This window comes from Phycomyces blakesleeanus (genome assembly GCF_001638985.1).
Source record: "Phycomyces blakesleeanus NRRL 1555(-) unplaced genomic scaffold PHYBLscaffold_19, whole genome shotgun sequence".
Classification (NCBI taxonomy): Eukaryota; Fungi; Mucoromycota; class Mucoromycetes; order Mucorales; family Phycomycetaceae; genus Phycomyces; species Phycomyces blakesleeanus.
Window position 1 is genome coordinate 4,849 of NW_017265152.1, and position 14,848 is coordinate 19,696.

Genomic DNA, 14,848 nt, shown 5'->3' on the forward strand with positions numbered 1-14,848 from the left:
TTGTTGACACGTCTGGAAAGACACATATGGCATTTGCAGACTTTGCAACTGCCTATGCCAACGATCAGACTCGTATGGCTAGTCTAGAACCATCTCTGATGCCATCCTATGTCCCCCAGACCTCCCTCAGTGATGCTGAGGTTTCTGTCATTATCTCGGTAATTAATATTAATATATGTTAGTATCAACAACTTATTAAACAACCTGTATTTAGGAAATCTTTGTGGAAAAGTTGTGGGACTGGAAGTTCGAGTCTGACAACCCTGCTCTTGTTGCTGAGAACGAGAGTAAGAAGAAGTGGAACTTGAACGAGAAGATTAACCACCGCAATAACGTAGCTGTTATCAACTACTTGAAGAGCTACATTAGCGCCCAGACTCGTCTAGCTGGTACTCACCCACGGGTGATAAGTGATAAAATAAAAAACAGGTACAAGCACAGTCATCGTACTTTTCACGAGTCTCCTGAGCAGAAGGCCAAGAAAAACAGCAAGGGGAGAGCAAACAGTCGTACTCTTCAGGTTTGTATATACTATATAAAAAATTAATTGGTATATTACTATTTTCTCAAGCTACAATCTATATAACCAGATGTCTATCCGACGCAAGTCGACATACATGGACAACTGGGTAGCCATTGATGCTGCAATGGGATATAAGACTGGAAACCCTGTTGAGAAGGCCTATCTCAAACTCTTTCAGAAGGATGCCATGTCTGATGGTGAGTCGGATATTGAGATTGTGGACAATCTTCCACGACGGTGTTTGCATGTGGCTCGCCCCACTTGGAGAAGTGAAGAGGTAAATAATATTTAGAATAAATAAATAAGTTTTATAACAAGAAAAATAAAGAACTAATAAAAATAAATACAGTTCAACAGATTGTTGACAATGGTTGACGACATTGATCGTACCCATCACGTGTTAAATGCGGGCGTGGGAACAAAGCCAAGAATGAACAGATATCCAGCAACATTGTTGCCTTGCTCTGTTCCTGCCACTCTGTCCCAGTCATTGCCTCGTTGGGCAATCAACGATGAATAAACATTTTCTTTTTTACTATGTTCTGTTGTAGGGCCGAATAGTAATAATTGAAATTGAATTGATTAAAGGAAATAATAATAGAGGATAAATATATAAGTAAGTGTGTGTATGAGAATTAATAGTAAATTTTTTTTGGTAAAGAAATCGCGAGTTTTTTGTTGACATTTTTTGTAGTTTTGTAATCTACTATTGCAACTGTTAGGAGAATCCGATATACTGGCAGGATGCTTTGAAAATCTTGCTTGTAGAATTCATCCTGTAACAACTCAACTCCTTCTAATTCTCTTGTTTTGTCCGAAGTGGATTTGAACCATTTGACAAATGCAAATACATGCTGACTACTATGGGGATTTCTGTATGTTAGAGAAAAAACAGTTGGCCTAAAATTGTGAACAAAAAGGTACTGAATCTCTCCAACATACGCATGTTCCGACCCAGTTCGTTCAGTGAAATATGCTTGTATGTATGATCCGCGGCCATTCGTGCCAATGCACCCTTTGTAGCTTTGCCCAAGAAGATCAATGGACTTCACCATTTCGATCCAGTCATTGACGAAAGGTGAGTCATCAATTACATCTTTGCAACCTGAGATCTGTGGATTCTTGTACGCAGCTTGATAGTATCCTACAAGACAATCATATTCATGTTTTGGCATAAATGATAATGGTCTTGTTTTCAATGGCAAGGCGGATGGTGGCAGGGGCTCGTTTCCACGAATTATCATTGAAAGATTCTGTGAAGCTTCAAGATATTCGGAAATTGAGAAAGAGTGAGAGAGGTAGGTGTTGGTGTTGGTGTTGGTGTTAGTGTTGGTATTGGTGTTGTTGTTGTTGGTGGTGAACTTATCAAAAATTTCAAAACATGCAAGTGCATGCATAGGTTTCAGAAGTCGACGCACAAAATCTCCCTTCCACGACTCTTCAATAAACTGTCTCATAAATGTCGATTCGAACCCGTTTCTTCGATTGGTCTTGATATTTTTCAGGACACTATTGTACCTTTCAAAGCTGAAAAGCCAATAGCCATAGACGGGCCCAAAGTCAATCATTGTTTGGCGTAAGTGCAGATGCAGGTGCATGTTGGGAGAGAGAAGGTCCAGGTCGTACAATGTCTCACACCCTTTACAGAATTCTTCTAAGCATTTGTGTCCTTTCTCAATGTCTTCTTCAGAAACACTAGGCTTGGTGAAGTATCTGCATGCGTTAACAAACTCTATCCAGTTCTTGAACTCTGGCAACGGCAACACATCCCTTAGAACCACAGGAGAGTACACAAGGCACCAAGACTTCCACTCATCAGCCTTCATATAGGGAAATCCCTTGGCAATCTTTGTCCCAAGTGACGTGTAATCGGGCGGCAACACTACCTTCTCAACAGCCTTTTGCATGGCAACGAGTTTTTTATCATCGATTAATCCATCCGCAACCCATCTCTCCAGCATTCTTTTGGCAGTGCCTAAGAAAAGATTGTGCATGGGATCGATGATCGTGCAGCGGACAATATCAAAGTACTGAAGACGATGCAGTTCGGACCAGCGAACACCATGTGCAACTTCAAGACGCTGTCTCTCAGTTGGTTTGGTTGCATTTCTCCTGATCTCTGCATCCTTACGATTGTCATTCTTAGTGCGAAGGAGCCACTTTGAGAAATCAAATCCAGAATAATCAACGGAACTCGTTCCAGCCAACCTCGAAAATTGACGCTTACACTTGTGGCATGCATTTGTACTTGTATGGGATGTGAACCCACATACTTTCCTTGCAGCAGGTATATCACAGGCAACCATGAGAAGGGCTGCTCGGATAGAAGTACCATTTGGACATTGGTGAGTCTTAATCTTAATACCTTTGTACAGCTCCATCAACTCATCCACAAGCGGTTTCAGATAGTTATTTATGTCAGAAGTGCTTGCTTCTTTAGGCCCTGGCATTAACCCAACAAGAATCACGTTCTCCTTCTTGAACCGCTCACTGCGTGGAAGATTATTGATTGCAAGATATATGGCACCACAGGAGTAGGTAACACCATCGAATGGCTGAAACCAGTCAATGTTCAGCGTGAGCATGAGTGATCGCTCGGTATCAACAAAAGGTATACCATCTACGTCTACTATCTCATTCCACATCGCACCATCGTACATGTCAAACAAAGTGCTATCCATTTTCGGGCCGCGGTTCCATGAGTTGATGTTGTTTTCAAAATCCGGGCATTGAAAAAACGTCTTTAGGGCTTTCTTGACGGAGTGGAATACATATGTCTTTTTGGGTGCTTTTGACCCGGGACCAGACTTAAACAAGCTGTTGCCACACAAGGAGGTTTTACCAAAATTGGGTGATGTACAACACAAAGGGGCGGCTTCATTATCATATATGGCATGGCATTTGCTACATGCAACATACTTCTTGACACCACTTGTCAACGCTTCAAATCCGGCCAAACGTTTGAGGCCAGCAACACTCACTGGAAGGCGGAATGGGTCAAACAAAAACTGCAGTATCTTGTTGATTATGGCAATCAGGATTACAGCTCCTTCATCCACGACGTATAGCGAGACAAAAAGAGCAACCGAAATAACATTGAATCGGTGAATCAAATTCAATTCCGAGATTGATTCCAATGAAGAATCTTTAATTTGATTTTTTTTAAAGAACGTTGATTAACTCTATTTTCTAGGATATAATATTATCTAAAGCTGTGTACCTACCTTCATCATTGTCCATCTCAACATCGGATTCATCTTCATATTCTTCTTCGTAAGTGTCACTTGTATACTGGACATTATCTTCAGGGCCAAACACGCAATCCGTTTCAGAGAAAGGTTGGTTTCTTGTCCGTATATCCAAAATGTCATTTGTGTCATTTAGGTCTACAAAAGCGGAATGTTAGACCCAAATAAATCAATGTAATAAAATAAGTTTTCTTACTTCTAAGCTCAGAATTTATTTCAACATCTTCTTGTTCAAATTCAAAACTATCTTCCTCTTGATTTACAGGCTCAGAAACAGCACTACTAATTGTATCGCATGTGTCTTCATGGGCTACACATTTATTATTATTAGTGTTAGTATTATTATTATTATTATTATTATTATTATTATTATTATTATTATATAAAATAATAAAAAAGGAAATGATATAAAATAAAATAAAATAAAGTAAAGTAAAGCAAATGTATTAACCGTACGCATTTGAACATGTGTAATATCATGATTATCTTTTTCTTGATGACGTTTAAATGTTTTAACAGATACACGATCGAATCCTAGTGTCTTGCTTTTACAGATAGAGCATCGACACTCTTTTCTAACAATTGGTTTGCGAATAGGAGCCATTTTAAAATGAAAAGAAAGGTTTACAATAGTATTTAATAGTAAAGAAAGAGACTTCAAAGAAAACACACTTTTATTTTATTTGAGTTTGATGTTGCATTCTAATGCTACACAGCTGCCAGTAGCCAATAGAGTAGCTTAAAATACTATTCAAATACTTTACTCACAAAAGTGAGCTGAACTACAATTTTACCTATTCTGTCTATCAGAACTTAGGTATACTTTACATATGCGAAATTGATCTGTTTTTGCAGTGTTATATATATGCTAGATTAGCAGTTAACAGCTTATATATATGTCAGATTGACAGGCAACAGCTTATATATATGCCAGATTGGCAATCAATAGCTTATATATATGTCAGATCGGCGATCAACAGCTTATATATATGCCAGATTGGCAATCAACAGCTTATATATATGCCAGATCGGTAGTCAACAGCTTATATATATGCTAGATCGGCGATCAACAACTTATATATATGCCAGATCAGTGGTCAACAGCTTATATTTATCCTAGATCAACTATCAATAGCTTATATATATATGAGATCAGCTATAATTAGTTTATATATAGTGTCAATTAGTTATTATCAGCTTACATAATCTTGCATAATATTGCATAATTATATATAGGCACATATAAGAGAATTTAAACATATATAAAAATATAAAAAATAAAGTTTGTGTGACATACGTCATTATGCATATTCGCGTAATGTAAACAATACAATTGCATTGCTGAAAAAAATTAATAACTTTTGGCTATACTTGTTATATAACGTGCATAATCATGCATAATCTTGCATAAATGATCTACGTAAACAATACCATTGAATTTGTGGGAAAAAATGACAAAAAATTGCTTTTTTCGCAAAAATTTCCTTTTTTGGTTAGTCTGAATGCATCTAGCGTGAGAAGTCTTGGCATTTTTAGTGTGGGAAGATAGGTTATATAAATAGCAACTATGTAAAAGCTTGGCATGGAAAAACATTTAACTTTAAACTATCAAAAAGCCATTCCGACAATAATTAAATATATCTCTTCTAATGAAAGTTCAAATTCTTACTAAGTAATAATTTTTTAATTTTTTTTGCTATATAAAGAAAATTTAGTAGTATAATATAAAAGTATCAAAATATGTAAAGAGCAAGTACAGAATTAATAAAAATTAATTTTCATATTTTTTTACTAATTTTCTTATAAAAATCAAAATATTATTATATAAATCAATAAAAAAATATATGAACAAGTCAACTTATTAATATTTATTATAATTTTAATGTATTTATATACTATATATATATATATAAAGATTATAAAAGAGTTGTCAATATATATAAAATTAAAGATTAAATATGATTAGAGTATGTAACTTATATTTGACGAGATGATTGGATACGACTTGGATATTGACAAGTGTGAATATATATAATGTGATAGATCTAATGGTATTGACTAATATCAGAGATAGATAAGATGTTATAGGCTAATATTAGTAATAAATCAAATGTTATTGGCTAATATTGATTATATATTATATTTTATTAACTTATATAAGTAGTAAATTAGATGTGATAAATATATATATAAAGTACAGATTGACTGTTATTGATTAATATATATATCAGATCAGATATCATTTATTTTTATATATACTAGATTGGCAGTGTTCAGCTTATATATGTATGAGATTGACTGTTATCCACTTATATATATATCAGATTGGATATAATATGTTTATATATAGTACAGATCATCTGTTATCAGCTTATATATATACCCAATTGGCGGTCAACACTTATATATATACTAGATTGGTGGTCAACAGCTTATATATATACCAGATTGACTATTATCAGCTTATATATATATCAGATTAACTGTTATTGATTTACATATATATCAGATTAGCTGTGATCCACTTATATATATATCAGATTGGATATCATATGTTTATATATAGTGCAGATCACCTGTTATCAGCTTATATATATATACAATTGGTGGACAACAACTTATATATATACCCAATTGGCGGTCAACAGCTTATATATGTATAAGATATGATATCATCAGTTTGTATATATATCAGATTAGCTGTCATTAGCTTATATAGATATACCTGATTGGTGGTCGACAATTTATATATATACCATATCAGCTATCATCAGCTTATATATATATCAGATGGAGTATCATCTGTTGATATATAGTGTGCATCACCTGTTGTCATCTTATATATACACTGCAAAAGGAAGGTCAATTTAATATACTAAATCTTGATCAAATACTGTCTGAATGAATAAAATTCAGCATGAATTCGATCTGAATTTATGATGTCTATTTTTTAAAATTCGTGAGCTAAATGAATACAATTAGTATACTGAATTTTAGAAACGCAAAGAGATAAAGTGTGATATAGTTTTATGTAATATATTTTGGTCGTAAAAATATAGACGCACTTTTGTCAGACCGCACATTTTTCATTCTATATTGGTTTTGGGAGTTTTTTTAAATACAATGCATAACATTTAACATCTCTTTAATACTATATATGGGTTGTTAAAGAAGAGATTTGTTCAAGATTTAGTCAAGATTTAGACGTTTATAGGTCATTTTAAAGGTTTTTATTAGTGTGAAAAAATTTTCTCATTGTTTCTAGCTATTTCTATTCGTCTACATCACTAATCGTCTCGTGTTGCAATTGGATAAAAACATCACACTCATGATGCCATCATTTATTTTAGTGGATATTGTATTATTCCTTTCATATATCCATTGATCCACCCCTGGTACAATCGACCCCTACTGTATTCCATTGCTTGCTGTGGCATGCTTTCTTGGTCTGTTTGTTTACTTTTATAAAAAAATTATAGGGTGGATTAGAAAGAATGTTCTAGATATATTTATTTGAGAGCGACAGATTATTTAAAAAATATGAATGTACTTACAATAAAGTTAAACACGAGAACAGATGGATGTCTTTAACATAAAGATATGTATATCAATTTTTTAGTTAAATGTCTCAATTATTGTAATATTGTCTATAAAAATAATAACTTTTGTTAATACGATACAAAGTAAATAAGACCATAGTTTGCTTACCAGACAGTTCAGAAAACAGAAGAGTTGACAAATAGAAAATGCAATGACATTGTCTATAAAATATAATTTTTTATTAGAATGAAATAAAGAGTATCAGACTATTTTTTGCTTACCAATTATTCAATACAGTAGAAGAGGTGGCATGCGGAAAATAGAGATATTATCTATAAAATAATTTCTTTTCATTAGAATTACATACAAACAAATAGAATGATTATTTACTTACTTGTCTGTCTGTAGAGAATAAGAGTCAGTGTATAATCAAAAAAAGAGAGCCGAGATAAAGATCAGTGATTATAAAGTATATAGTATACATAAGAAAAATAATAAATACAAGTTGTATCTTGAAGATGTACATTAATATTTATACAACAAACCATTTTGTAAACCCTCCCGAGGTATATGTCTTTGCTAATGGGCCAGAAAAATCTACAGAATAATTAATATATAAATTGTAAATAAATATTCAAGTATATTTTTATTACATTTTTGTTGTTATTTTTGAGACAGTTAAAAAGAACTTGATGTTTTAAAGCATAGAGTATCATGCTAGAATAAAAACAACAAAATGATTAGGTCTTGAACCTTTGATGTGAGTTGATGCTTATCATGTTAGACATTAAGAAAGAAGTAAAGAAGAAGAAGGAAAAAATTAAAAAAAAAAACAGGGGAAATTCAAAATTATAATTTTATGACTGTTGACCCTGAGAAACTGATAGAATCAATTGAGCAAATTGAAAGTCATTCAACCCATCTCGATTGAGGCAAGACATTACATACTAAGCCATAATCTCTCACATCTTTTTAATGGATGTAAGCTATTACTAATGCCTTTCCAAGTCGGCTTAAAAAGAAAAGTATAATATAGAGATCAAAATGCTATAAAGAGCATCATCAGAAAAATAATCTTTTGGTGCCTTACTTTCCACCTTTACATATGTTTTGATTTATTTTATTATTTTAAAGAAACCCAACTCTAATTATTAAAGTATTCACATTGTTTCCATTTCTTTCATTAGTCTTAAATATCTCAATTCATGTCTTTTAATACGCAGCAAACCAAAAAAACAAAAAAGATGACTACAAAAAAGTCTGTTCAACAAACTGCTGGGACAGCAGCAAGCACAAGACAACGGGAAATTCTTCCCAGCTTGACAGTTGGCGCAGAGCTAGATGGTACTGTCCTGTCCACTTTGTCCACCATGAGCACCTGACTGAATGAATCTCATTCACTTCCGGAGAAGGTCTACCACAACATTGGAGCAACCAATGGCCAGAATAACAATTCGAACCATAGTCCCATCGGTCAGGCTCTTACTACAGGAGAATATATAAAGTACCACCTTCCAACGGTTTTGGTAGAATATATACTAGTAATAGAATATTGCAAAGTCACTTACATTATATTTTGCAGAGATTGATTCGTTCTCAAACACGAGCAGTTCTGGCAACAATGCCATTGACAGTCAATGAGAGCGCCTTCTCAACATCCAACCATCCCATTGCTGATGTAGTGCAGAACTACACACATCAGCAAGCTGAAGTAAAGTCTGTTTCGTCTGCAGTTGTGGAAGAGAAAACCCGAAGACATATTTTGTATATGCTTCAAAGGGCAAAAGCTTTGCCAGAAAAGATAGCTCAACAAAATCGGATTTCTCGACGCCGGTCCAGAAAGAGAAACGTAAGTATAGTCAACAGTTTTTGTGTAAACTATTTTAACTTTTTTTTTCAGATTCTTGCAGACTACAAGGCAATTCACTTAGCTGACAAGGCAATCCTTAAGTCTAAGTTTGGTGAGACTGTCGTTGACATTCTGGACTATGACATGTTGTCTGATATTGAGTCAGATGAGAAGAAAAATAAAACTAGATATACTCCTAGAAATAGACATCACTTGGTAAGGCTCTCATAATAAAAGTTATTTTTTTAATGCTTCTAACTCAAAAGTATTTATATTATAATGCAGGTGAATGAATACTTTACTGTTTTGAAGAAAAAGAGACTTGCTAACAAGGGACCAGACGTCATTGGAAATTCTGTCTATCCAATTATTTTGAGAAACACTGAGTTATCGAATGAGAAAAATGTGCGTGTTGCTGCTTGGATTCACACACGCCAACAATAAATTGTTATTTTGTTTACAAAGCGCATATAGTACTTTAATGATTTTTATTGATTGTGTTGAATGATGTGGGGTGAAGTAGTAAAATATAATCAGGCAGTATTGTCAAGATGAGAAGCAATTAATATATAAATACAAGAAAAAAGAAAAAGACAAAATCAACAATCAAAATAATAAATAAATTGTTACTTTATTTTATTTTATTTTATTTTAAAGCCAATTAATAAAATATATATATATATACAAAGCAATTATTTAATTATATAACCTTGATTGTTTTATTCTCGTTTTTTTTATTGGAAATTATAATACTGATATTAGCAAGAATATGTAATAAAGGCTAAGAAAATGGTAAATGTCAGATATTAAATATACAAGTATTTTGTCTTTTATATTATTGATAAAAGCAAGAGAAATAAATAATGGTTTTTACTATTTGTTAATAGTTAAAAAAACTGGTAATATAATTTACTATTGCTCTTTTAAATACTTAATAAAGAAGTAACGTTAAAACTTAATAAAAATAAAGAGATAAATAAAGATAAACCTTTTTACAGTCAAAAAACTCGTATTATAATTATTTATATTTATATTATATAGCACTGTATTTATTTATTTATTTTTATGTGACTACTTTTCTAGGCAGTGGAATGACAAGACGTTTTTGCGTCCTACTTTGCATTTTATGCGTAGTCAACACGAAGCATGAATGCAGACGATGCACTGGAACAATGCATGAAGAACTCTCTTCCATGTACTCCTTCTCCCACAACTCTAGACCTTGTTCAACTAACACTGGAAAAATAAAAAAAATACTATAGCTTTAAGTAATGAGAAAGGTAGTGGAAATGTCAGGGTTTTTTTTCAGCTCAGCCGTTTTTTTTATTTAAGTTGGGGGTGTATTTTCGACGTATTCTATTGGTTTAGATAGACAATAAAAAATTCATATTTTTTTGGCTTGCTATAAAATCACATCAAATAAAGTATTTGTAGTACTTGTTTCCTTTTTTATTTTATAATTCAAGCTATACACAATATGTTTCCCTCTACCCAAATCCACACCTTAGACTGTCACTGCATTAAATGTCACAACAGTCATCAGAAATCTTCTTATGCTGCAAAGCGTACTGAGACTCGTCGTAATAAGAGAGCTAGAGTTGAAGGTACCAGAATATTTGAGAATAGTATAATATATTCAGTGTTGGTTTTTTGTTTGCTGCGTAATAATCGTTTTAATTTTTTTTTTTATTTTTTATTTATGTTGTTTATTTTTAAACTTTTAATGAAACACAGCCGCAATGAGAAACATGGATGTAGATACTGAGGGTAAGAATTTTTTTATTTGAAAGCAGAAAAAAAAACTAATAAACTATTATATTCCATATTTGTAGTAATCCCGACTTCTCGTTCCAATTCTGTGGAAGCAATGGACGGTCAGACCAACTCACCTTTTTTGGATGCCGCCTCAATGTTTGACAATGACAGAGACGACAATGATTTCGATGACAATGTTGAAGATGAAGTCAATGAGATCGAGATTGAGGACTTCAACAGTGAAGGTCAGTGTGAGATATATAAAGAAAACTAAAAGAAAAAGAGAGTAAAAGAAAAATCAAGTGTTAATTTTTTTTAATTTTTTACAGACCCTTTTGCTGCTCCTGATATGCCCGAAAATGAAGTCCATCAATTCATAGCCATCTTTACGGTACTATTTGCTTCACGTCATGTTGTTGATAAGGGTGCTGCTGTCTTGATTGAGTTTATCAACAACCTGCTGAGAATCTACGATCAAGATTTTCAATTACCAACCAGTCTTGCCGGTTTACAAAAAATGACAGGATTTTCTGCTATTACAAAAGGCATCAAGAAATTTGTGGTGTGCCAAGACTGTCATACAGTATATCAGGATATCGTATCTGCTCCTCCTTGATGTGTTTCCTCAAAACTTGGTGCCAGGTCTGCATGCAACTGTAATTTGACGAAATCCATGTCTTCCAGTGCCTTGGTTGCAAAGCGTGAATATGTCTACCAATCCATTAAAAATACATTGAGCATTTTCTTCTGTCGCCCTAGTTTCGAAGCCAAGATTTGTGAATGGAATAAGGAGTTGAAGATGGTAGATACTCTGTGCAATGTCTATGATGGCGCGATGTGGAAGGAGTTGAAGGACAAGGAGAGTGTATCATTTGTGTTGGACCCACACTCACTAATGTTAACACTTAATATCGACTGGTTCCAGCCCTTTGATGGTGTCACTCACTCCTCTGGTGCTATCTATCTGGCCATCAACAACTTGCCCCGTGATGAAAGATTCAAGCCAGAGAATATTATTCTTGTAGGTCTCATGCCTGGTCCAAAGGAGCCAAAAACCGACGAGATCAATAGTTACTTGGAGCCCTTGGTGGATGATTTGAAGCAGCTGTACGTTGGCATGCGGATTCCTACACACGAATTCCCAAATGGTGTCAGTGTTCGTGCTGCACTACTGATGGTTGCATGTGATATCCCAGCCGCTAGAAAGACAAGTGGATTCACAGCGCATAACAGCACATGTGCTTGTTACAGGTGCAGCCGGCAGTTTACTTGGTTAGGGAGCAGCAACCAGGTTGATTTCCGTGGATTCAATTATTCTCGTTGGAATATCCGCAGTGGTGCAGAGAGCAGGTTGCATGCTGAGGAGTGGAAGGATGCAAGTACACTCTCAGAAAGGCATCAGCTGGAGGTCGAAAATGGTGTTCGATGGTCGCAGTTGCAACGCCTTGGATACTTTGATCTAGTACGTGGAACGATCATTGATCCCATGCATAATCTTTTCCTGGGGACGTCTAAGAGATTAATGGATTGGTGGATTGATGAGAAGACAATTGGACCTGAAGAGTTTGCTTCGATGGAGAAAATTGCAGAGACAATGGTACTACCCAGAGATTACACCACACTGACAACCAAAATTGGAAAGGGCTTCAGCTACATGAAAGCGGACGAGTGGAAATCATGGGTTCTGGTTTATTCTCCTGTCTTGTTGCATGGTATTCTCCCTCCATTACAATTCAAGAACTGGATGTATTTCGTTGATGCATGCCGATACTACGTAAAGCCCAGCATTACTTTTGATGAGATCACCACTGCCCACAGCCTGTTAGAAAAGTTTTGCAATGCATGTAACGTAGACTATACCGCCACTATTCTCACCTGCAATATGCACCTACACCTCCATCTTCATGAATGCATTCGTGATTTTGGACCAGTGTATGGTTATTGGCTCTTTGGGTTTGAGCGATACAATGGTATTTTAAAGAATTTCAAGACAAATGGCAAAGACGGTTTTGAGGCGACCTACATGAAAAATTTTGTTCAGAATGCGTATAAGGGTGATTATGTCAATGCTGTTCTTAAAAGTTCTAGCCAGATCCCCTTCATTCACACTCTGTCTAAACTTGTTACAACCTCCATACCTGCCGCCACAGTCACCACTCTCTCCAGTCGCCCATTCAGATTGCAAACATTCGTTCAAGGCTACACTGATCCTTATAATCCACCCAAGGGTAACGAGCCTCTTCCTCCTTCTACATTTCCTCTAAAATACAAAAAGCCATCAGTAATGGATGATTCCGACTATCTCCATTTACTTGAATATTACCAAGTCGTTTACAACCTCCCAGACCTTGCCAGCTATCAGGACACGTCCTATAATCGCCCAGCACTTGACAATCAAATCATCAAATTGAAGTCAATTGACATTCTTGGTCAACACTATCGAGGAACAAACAACAGCACAATCAGTCGCGGATCACTTGTTCAGGCAAAGTTTGTTGGTAGTAATGGAAACATTATACTTGGATTTGCTGGACAAATTCAGTATCTTTTTACACACTCCTTCCAACTTCCACCCACGCACAATCTCCATCTGACTCGCATGGTTCATGATCATCAACATGTATTCGCATTTATCAAGTGGTTTTGTACTTCCTCTGATAGGTCGCGTGAGGATGACGGTGTTGAATTTTGTTTGCCCACGTTCTCTCCTGATAGCTACCATAGCATTATACCTGTACATCGCATCTTATTAGAGGTTGCTACAGCTACTATTGCGACAAGTAGAAATGTTAGCAAAATGCTGGTAATTCCATTGCCAAAGAAGCTATATGCTTAAATAATAAATAAAGTGAACTTTTACATTTCTTTTTCTTTAACAAAAAAAACAGAGCGCATATTTCTGATATATATATTGATAGTATTTTGTATGTGAAAAGTAATATATAGATAAAAAGAGAGAGGCAATTTTTGTTTATTTAATACCCGTCTCTAAGGGCCCACTGAGGAAATTTGGGGGTTATGTCATCTGGGACTGCTGTATTGGACACACTGGTGAAAACCCTCTCCTTCATTTGAGAAGCACTTGACCCCATTGCTTCAATAACATACTCATCAACGAGTTTAATGAGAGTATTGAACTAAAATGATTTTGTTAATACTTCACTTTATATTTTTTATAATAAGACATAATTATTAATATAAAATAATATACCTCGTCACTTCTCCATCCTGGCCGAACAATCTTGACGATGCTCTTCGTGCGATTCTCGAAGTCTTCATCTGCAGATTCTCCATTGGACATTGCTGCCATTTGCATCGTGAAGTCACAATCTCTCTTCATTTGTAGATCAATTGCTTCTTTGTTGTCTGTGTATGCAAGTAAACGGCGAGTATGATTCTAATAGTAGTTTTTTTGTATTAGTATTTTTAAAATTCTCAAGACTAAACTATATTATTTTGAAATTATTTATTTAGAGATTACACTTACATCTCTGGCACGTCCTGCCCTTCTCGAACGAGTGTTTGTTGCTTTTATTTCCTCTTCGGTTTTTCTTGCTTTTGAAACCCGGCTGGTGAAGTTTTTGTGCAGTCTTGCTCTCAAGTCTGCCTCTCTAAATCCCTCATGGGTAAACTTGCGCTTCAAGTTTTCAAGAAGTCGCACCACCAACTCCTTGTTTGGCGACTTGTAAAAGAAAACATTTGTATTCCATCTGGGCTTACTCTCATTTGCCAGGATATCAGCTTGATTTCTTGTTTTCAGCTTGGGATCCCACATGAGATTACGAATATGGGCCTGATAGAATATATGAGAAAATACATCGATAAAATTTTGCACACGTTGATACTCACATAAACATCATTAGAGGCCTTCTTGCTAAACTCAGACGGGGCGTTGAAGGCAGGCTGAGAAACATTAGCCATTGTATTGGTAGG

General features: G+C 34.9%; 5 protein-coding genes across 5 annotated transcripts in view; 3 read left to right on the top strand and 2 right to left on the bottom strand.

Annotated features, from left to right (window-relative positions):
- Window positions 1–1,043, top strand: part of PHYBLDRAFT_171452 (hypothetical protein) — a gene marked incomplete at both ends in the record, with an annotated part of 2,499 nt that extends 1,456 nt beyond the window's left edge. Inside the window, 4 exons of the mRNA XM_018436605.1 lie at window positions 21–158; window positions 215–520; window positions 591–800; window positions 873–1,043. Coding sequence (XP_018288095.1) covers window positions 21–158; window positions 215–520; window positions 591–800; window positions 873–1,043 — 825 coding nt within the window. The remainder of the gene's footprint in view (window positions 1–20; window positions 159–214; window positions 521–590; window positions 801–872) is intronic.
- Window positions 1,044–1,158: 115 nt separating this feature from the next.
- Window positions 1,159–4,375, bottom strand: PHYBLDRAFT_171453 (hypothetical protein; the record flags this gene model as incomplete). Its single annotated transcript, XM_018436606.1, has 5 exons — window positions 1,159–2,594; window positions 3,366–3,668; window positions 3,748–3,909; window positions 3,968–4,081; window positions 4,228–4,375. The coding sequence occupies 5 exons, from the start codon at window positions 4,373–4,375 to the stop codon at window positions 1,159–1,161; spliced, it is 2,163 nt and encodes a 720-aa protein (XP_018288096.1).
- A 4,180-nt stretch (window positions 4,376–8,555) lies between these two features.
- On the top strand, window positions 8,556–10,408 carry PHYBLDRAFT_148624 (hypothetical protein; the record flags this gene model as incomplete). The annotated part of the gene is made up of 6 exons (XM_018432118.1): window positions 8,556–8,660; window positions 8,721–8,837; window positions 8,894–9,160; window positions 9,212–9,376; window positions 9,446–9,565; window positions 10,295–10,408. The coding sequence occupies 6 exons, from the start codon at window positions 8,556–8,558 to the stop codon at window positions 10,406–10,408; spliced, it is 888 nt and encodes a 295-aa protein (XP_018288097.1).
- A 229-nt stretch (window positions 10,409–10,637) lies between these two features.
- PHYBLDRAFT_171455 (hypothetical protein) lies at window positions 10,638–13,751 on the top strand (the record flags this gene model as incomplete). The annotated part of the gene is made up of 5 exons (XM_018436607.1): window positions 10,638–10,764; window positions 10,895–10,927; window positions 10,993–11,160; window positions 11,245–11,498; window positions 12,351–13,751. The coding sequence occupies 5 exons, from the start codon at window positions 10,638–10,640 to the stop codon at window positions 13,749–13,751; spliced, it is 1,983 nt and encodes a 660-aa protein (XP_018288098.1).
- A 269-nt stretch (window positions 13,752–14,020) lies between these two features.
- Window positions 14,021–14,766, bottom strand: PHYBLDRAFT_159583 (hypothetical protein). The gene is made up of 2 exons (XM_018434013.1): window positions 14,390–14,766; window positions 14,021–14,300 (listed from the first exon to the last, which is right to left on the bottom strand). The coding sequence occupies exons 1-2, from the start codon at window positions 14,688–14,690 to the stop codon at window positions 14,263–14,265; spliced, it is 339 nt and encodes a 112-aa protein (XP_018288099.1). The 5' UTR covers window positions 14,691–14,766; the 3' UTR covers window positions 14,021–14,262.
- Window positions 14,767–14,848: the final 82 nt, after the last annotated feature.

What these genes read in the sequence shown, in the direction of transcription:
- PHYBLDRAFT_159583 (XM_018434013.1), bottom strand. Translation starts at nt 14,690, where the DNA reads ATGTGGGATCCCAAGCTGAAAACAAGAAATCAAGCTGATATCCTGGCA. An exon ending in CAGAGATGTAAGTGTAATCT is followed by an intron (nt 14,301 to 14,389) that starts CTAAATAAATAA and finishes AATCATACTCGC; the next exon opens with CGTTTACTTGCATACACAGA.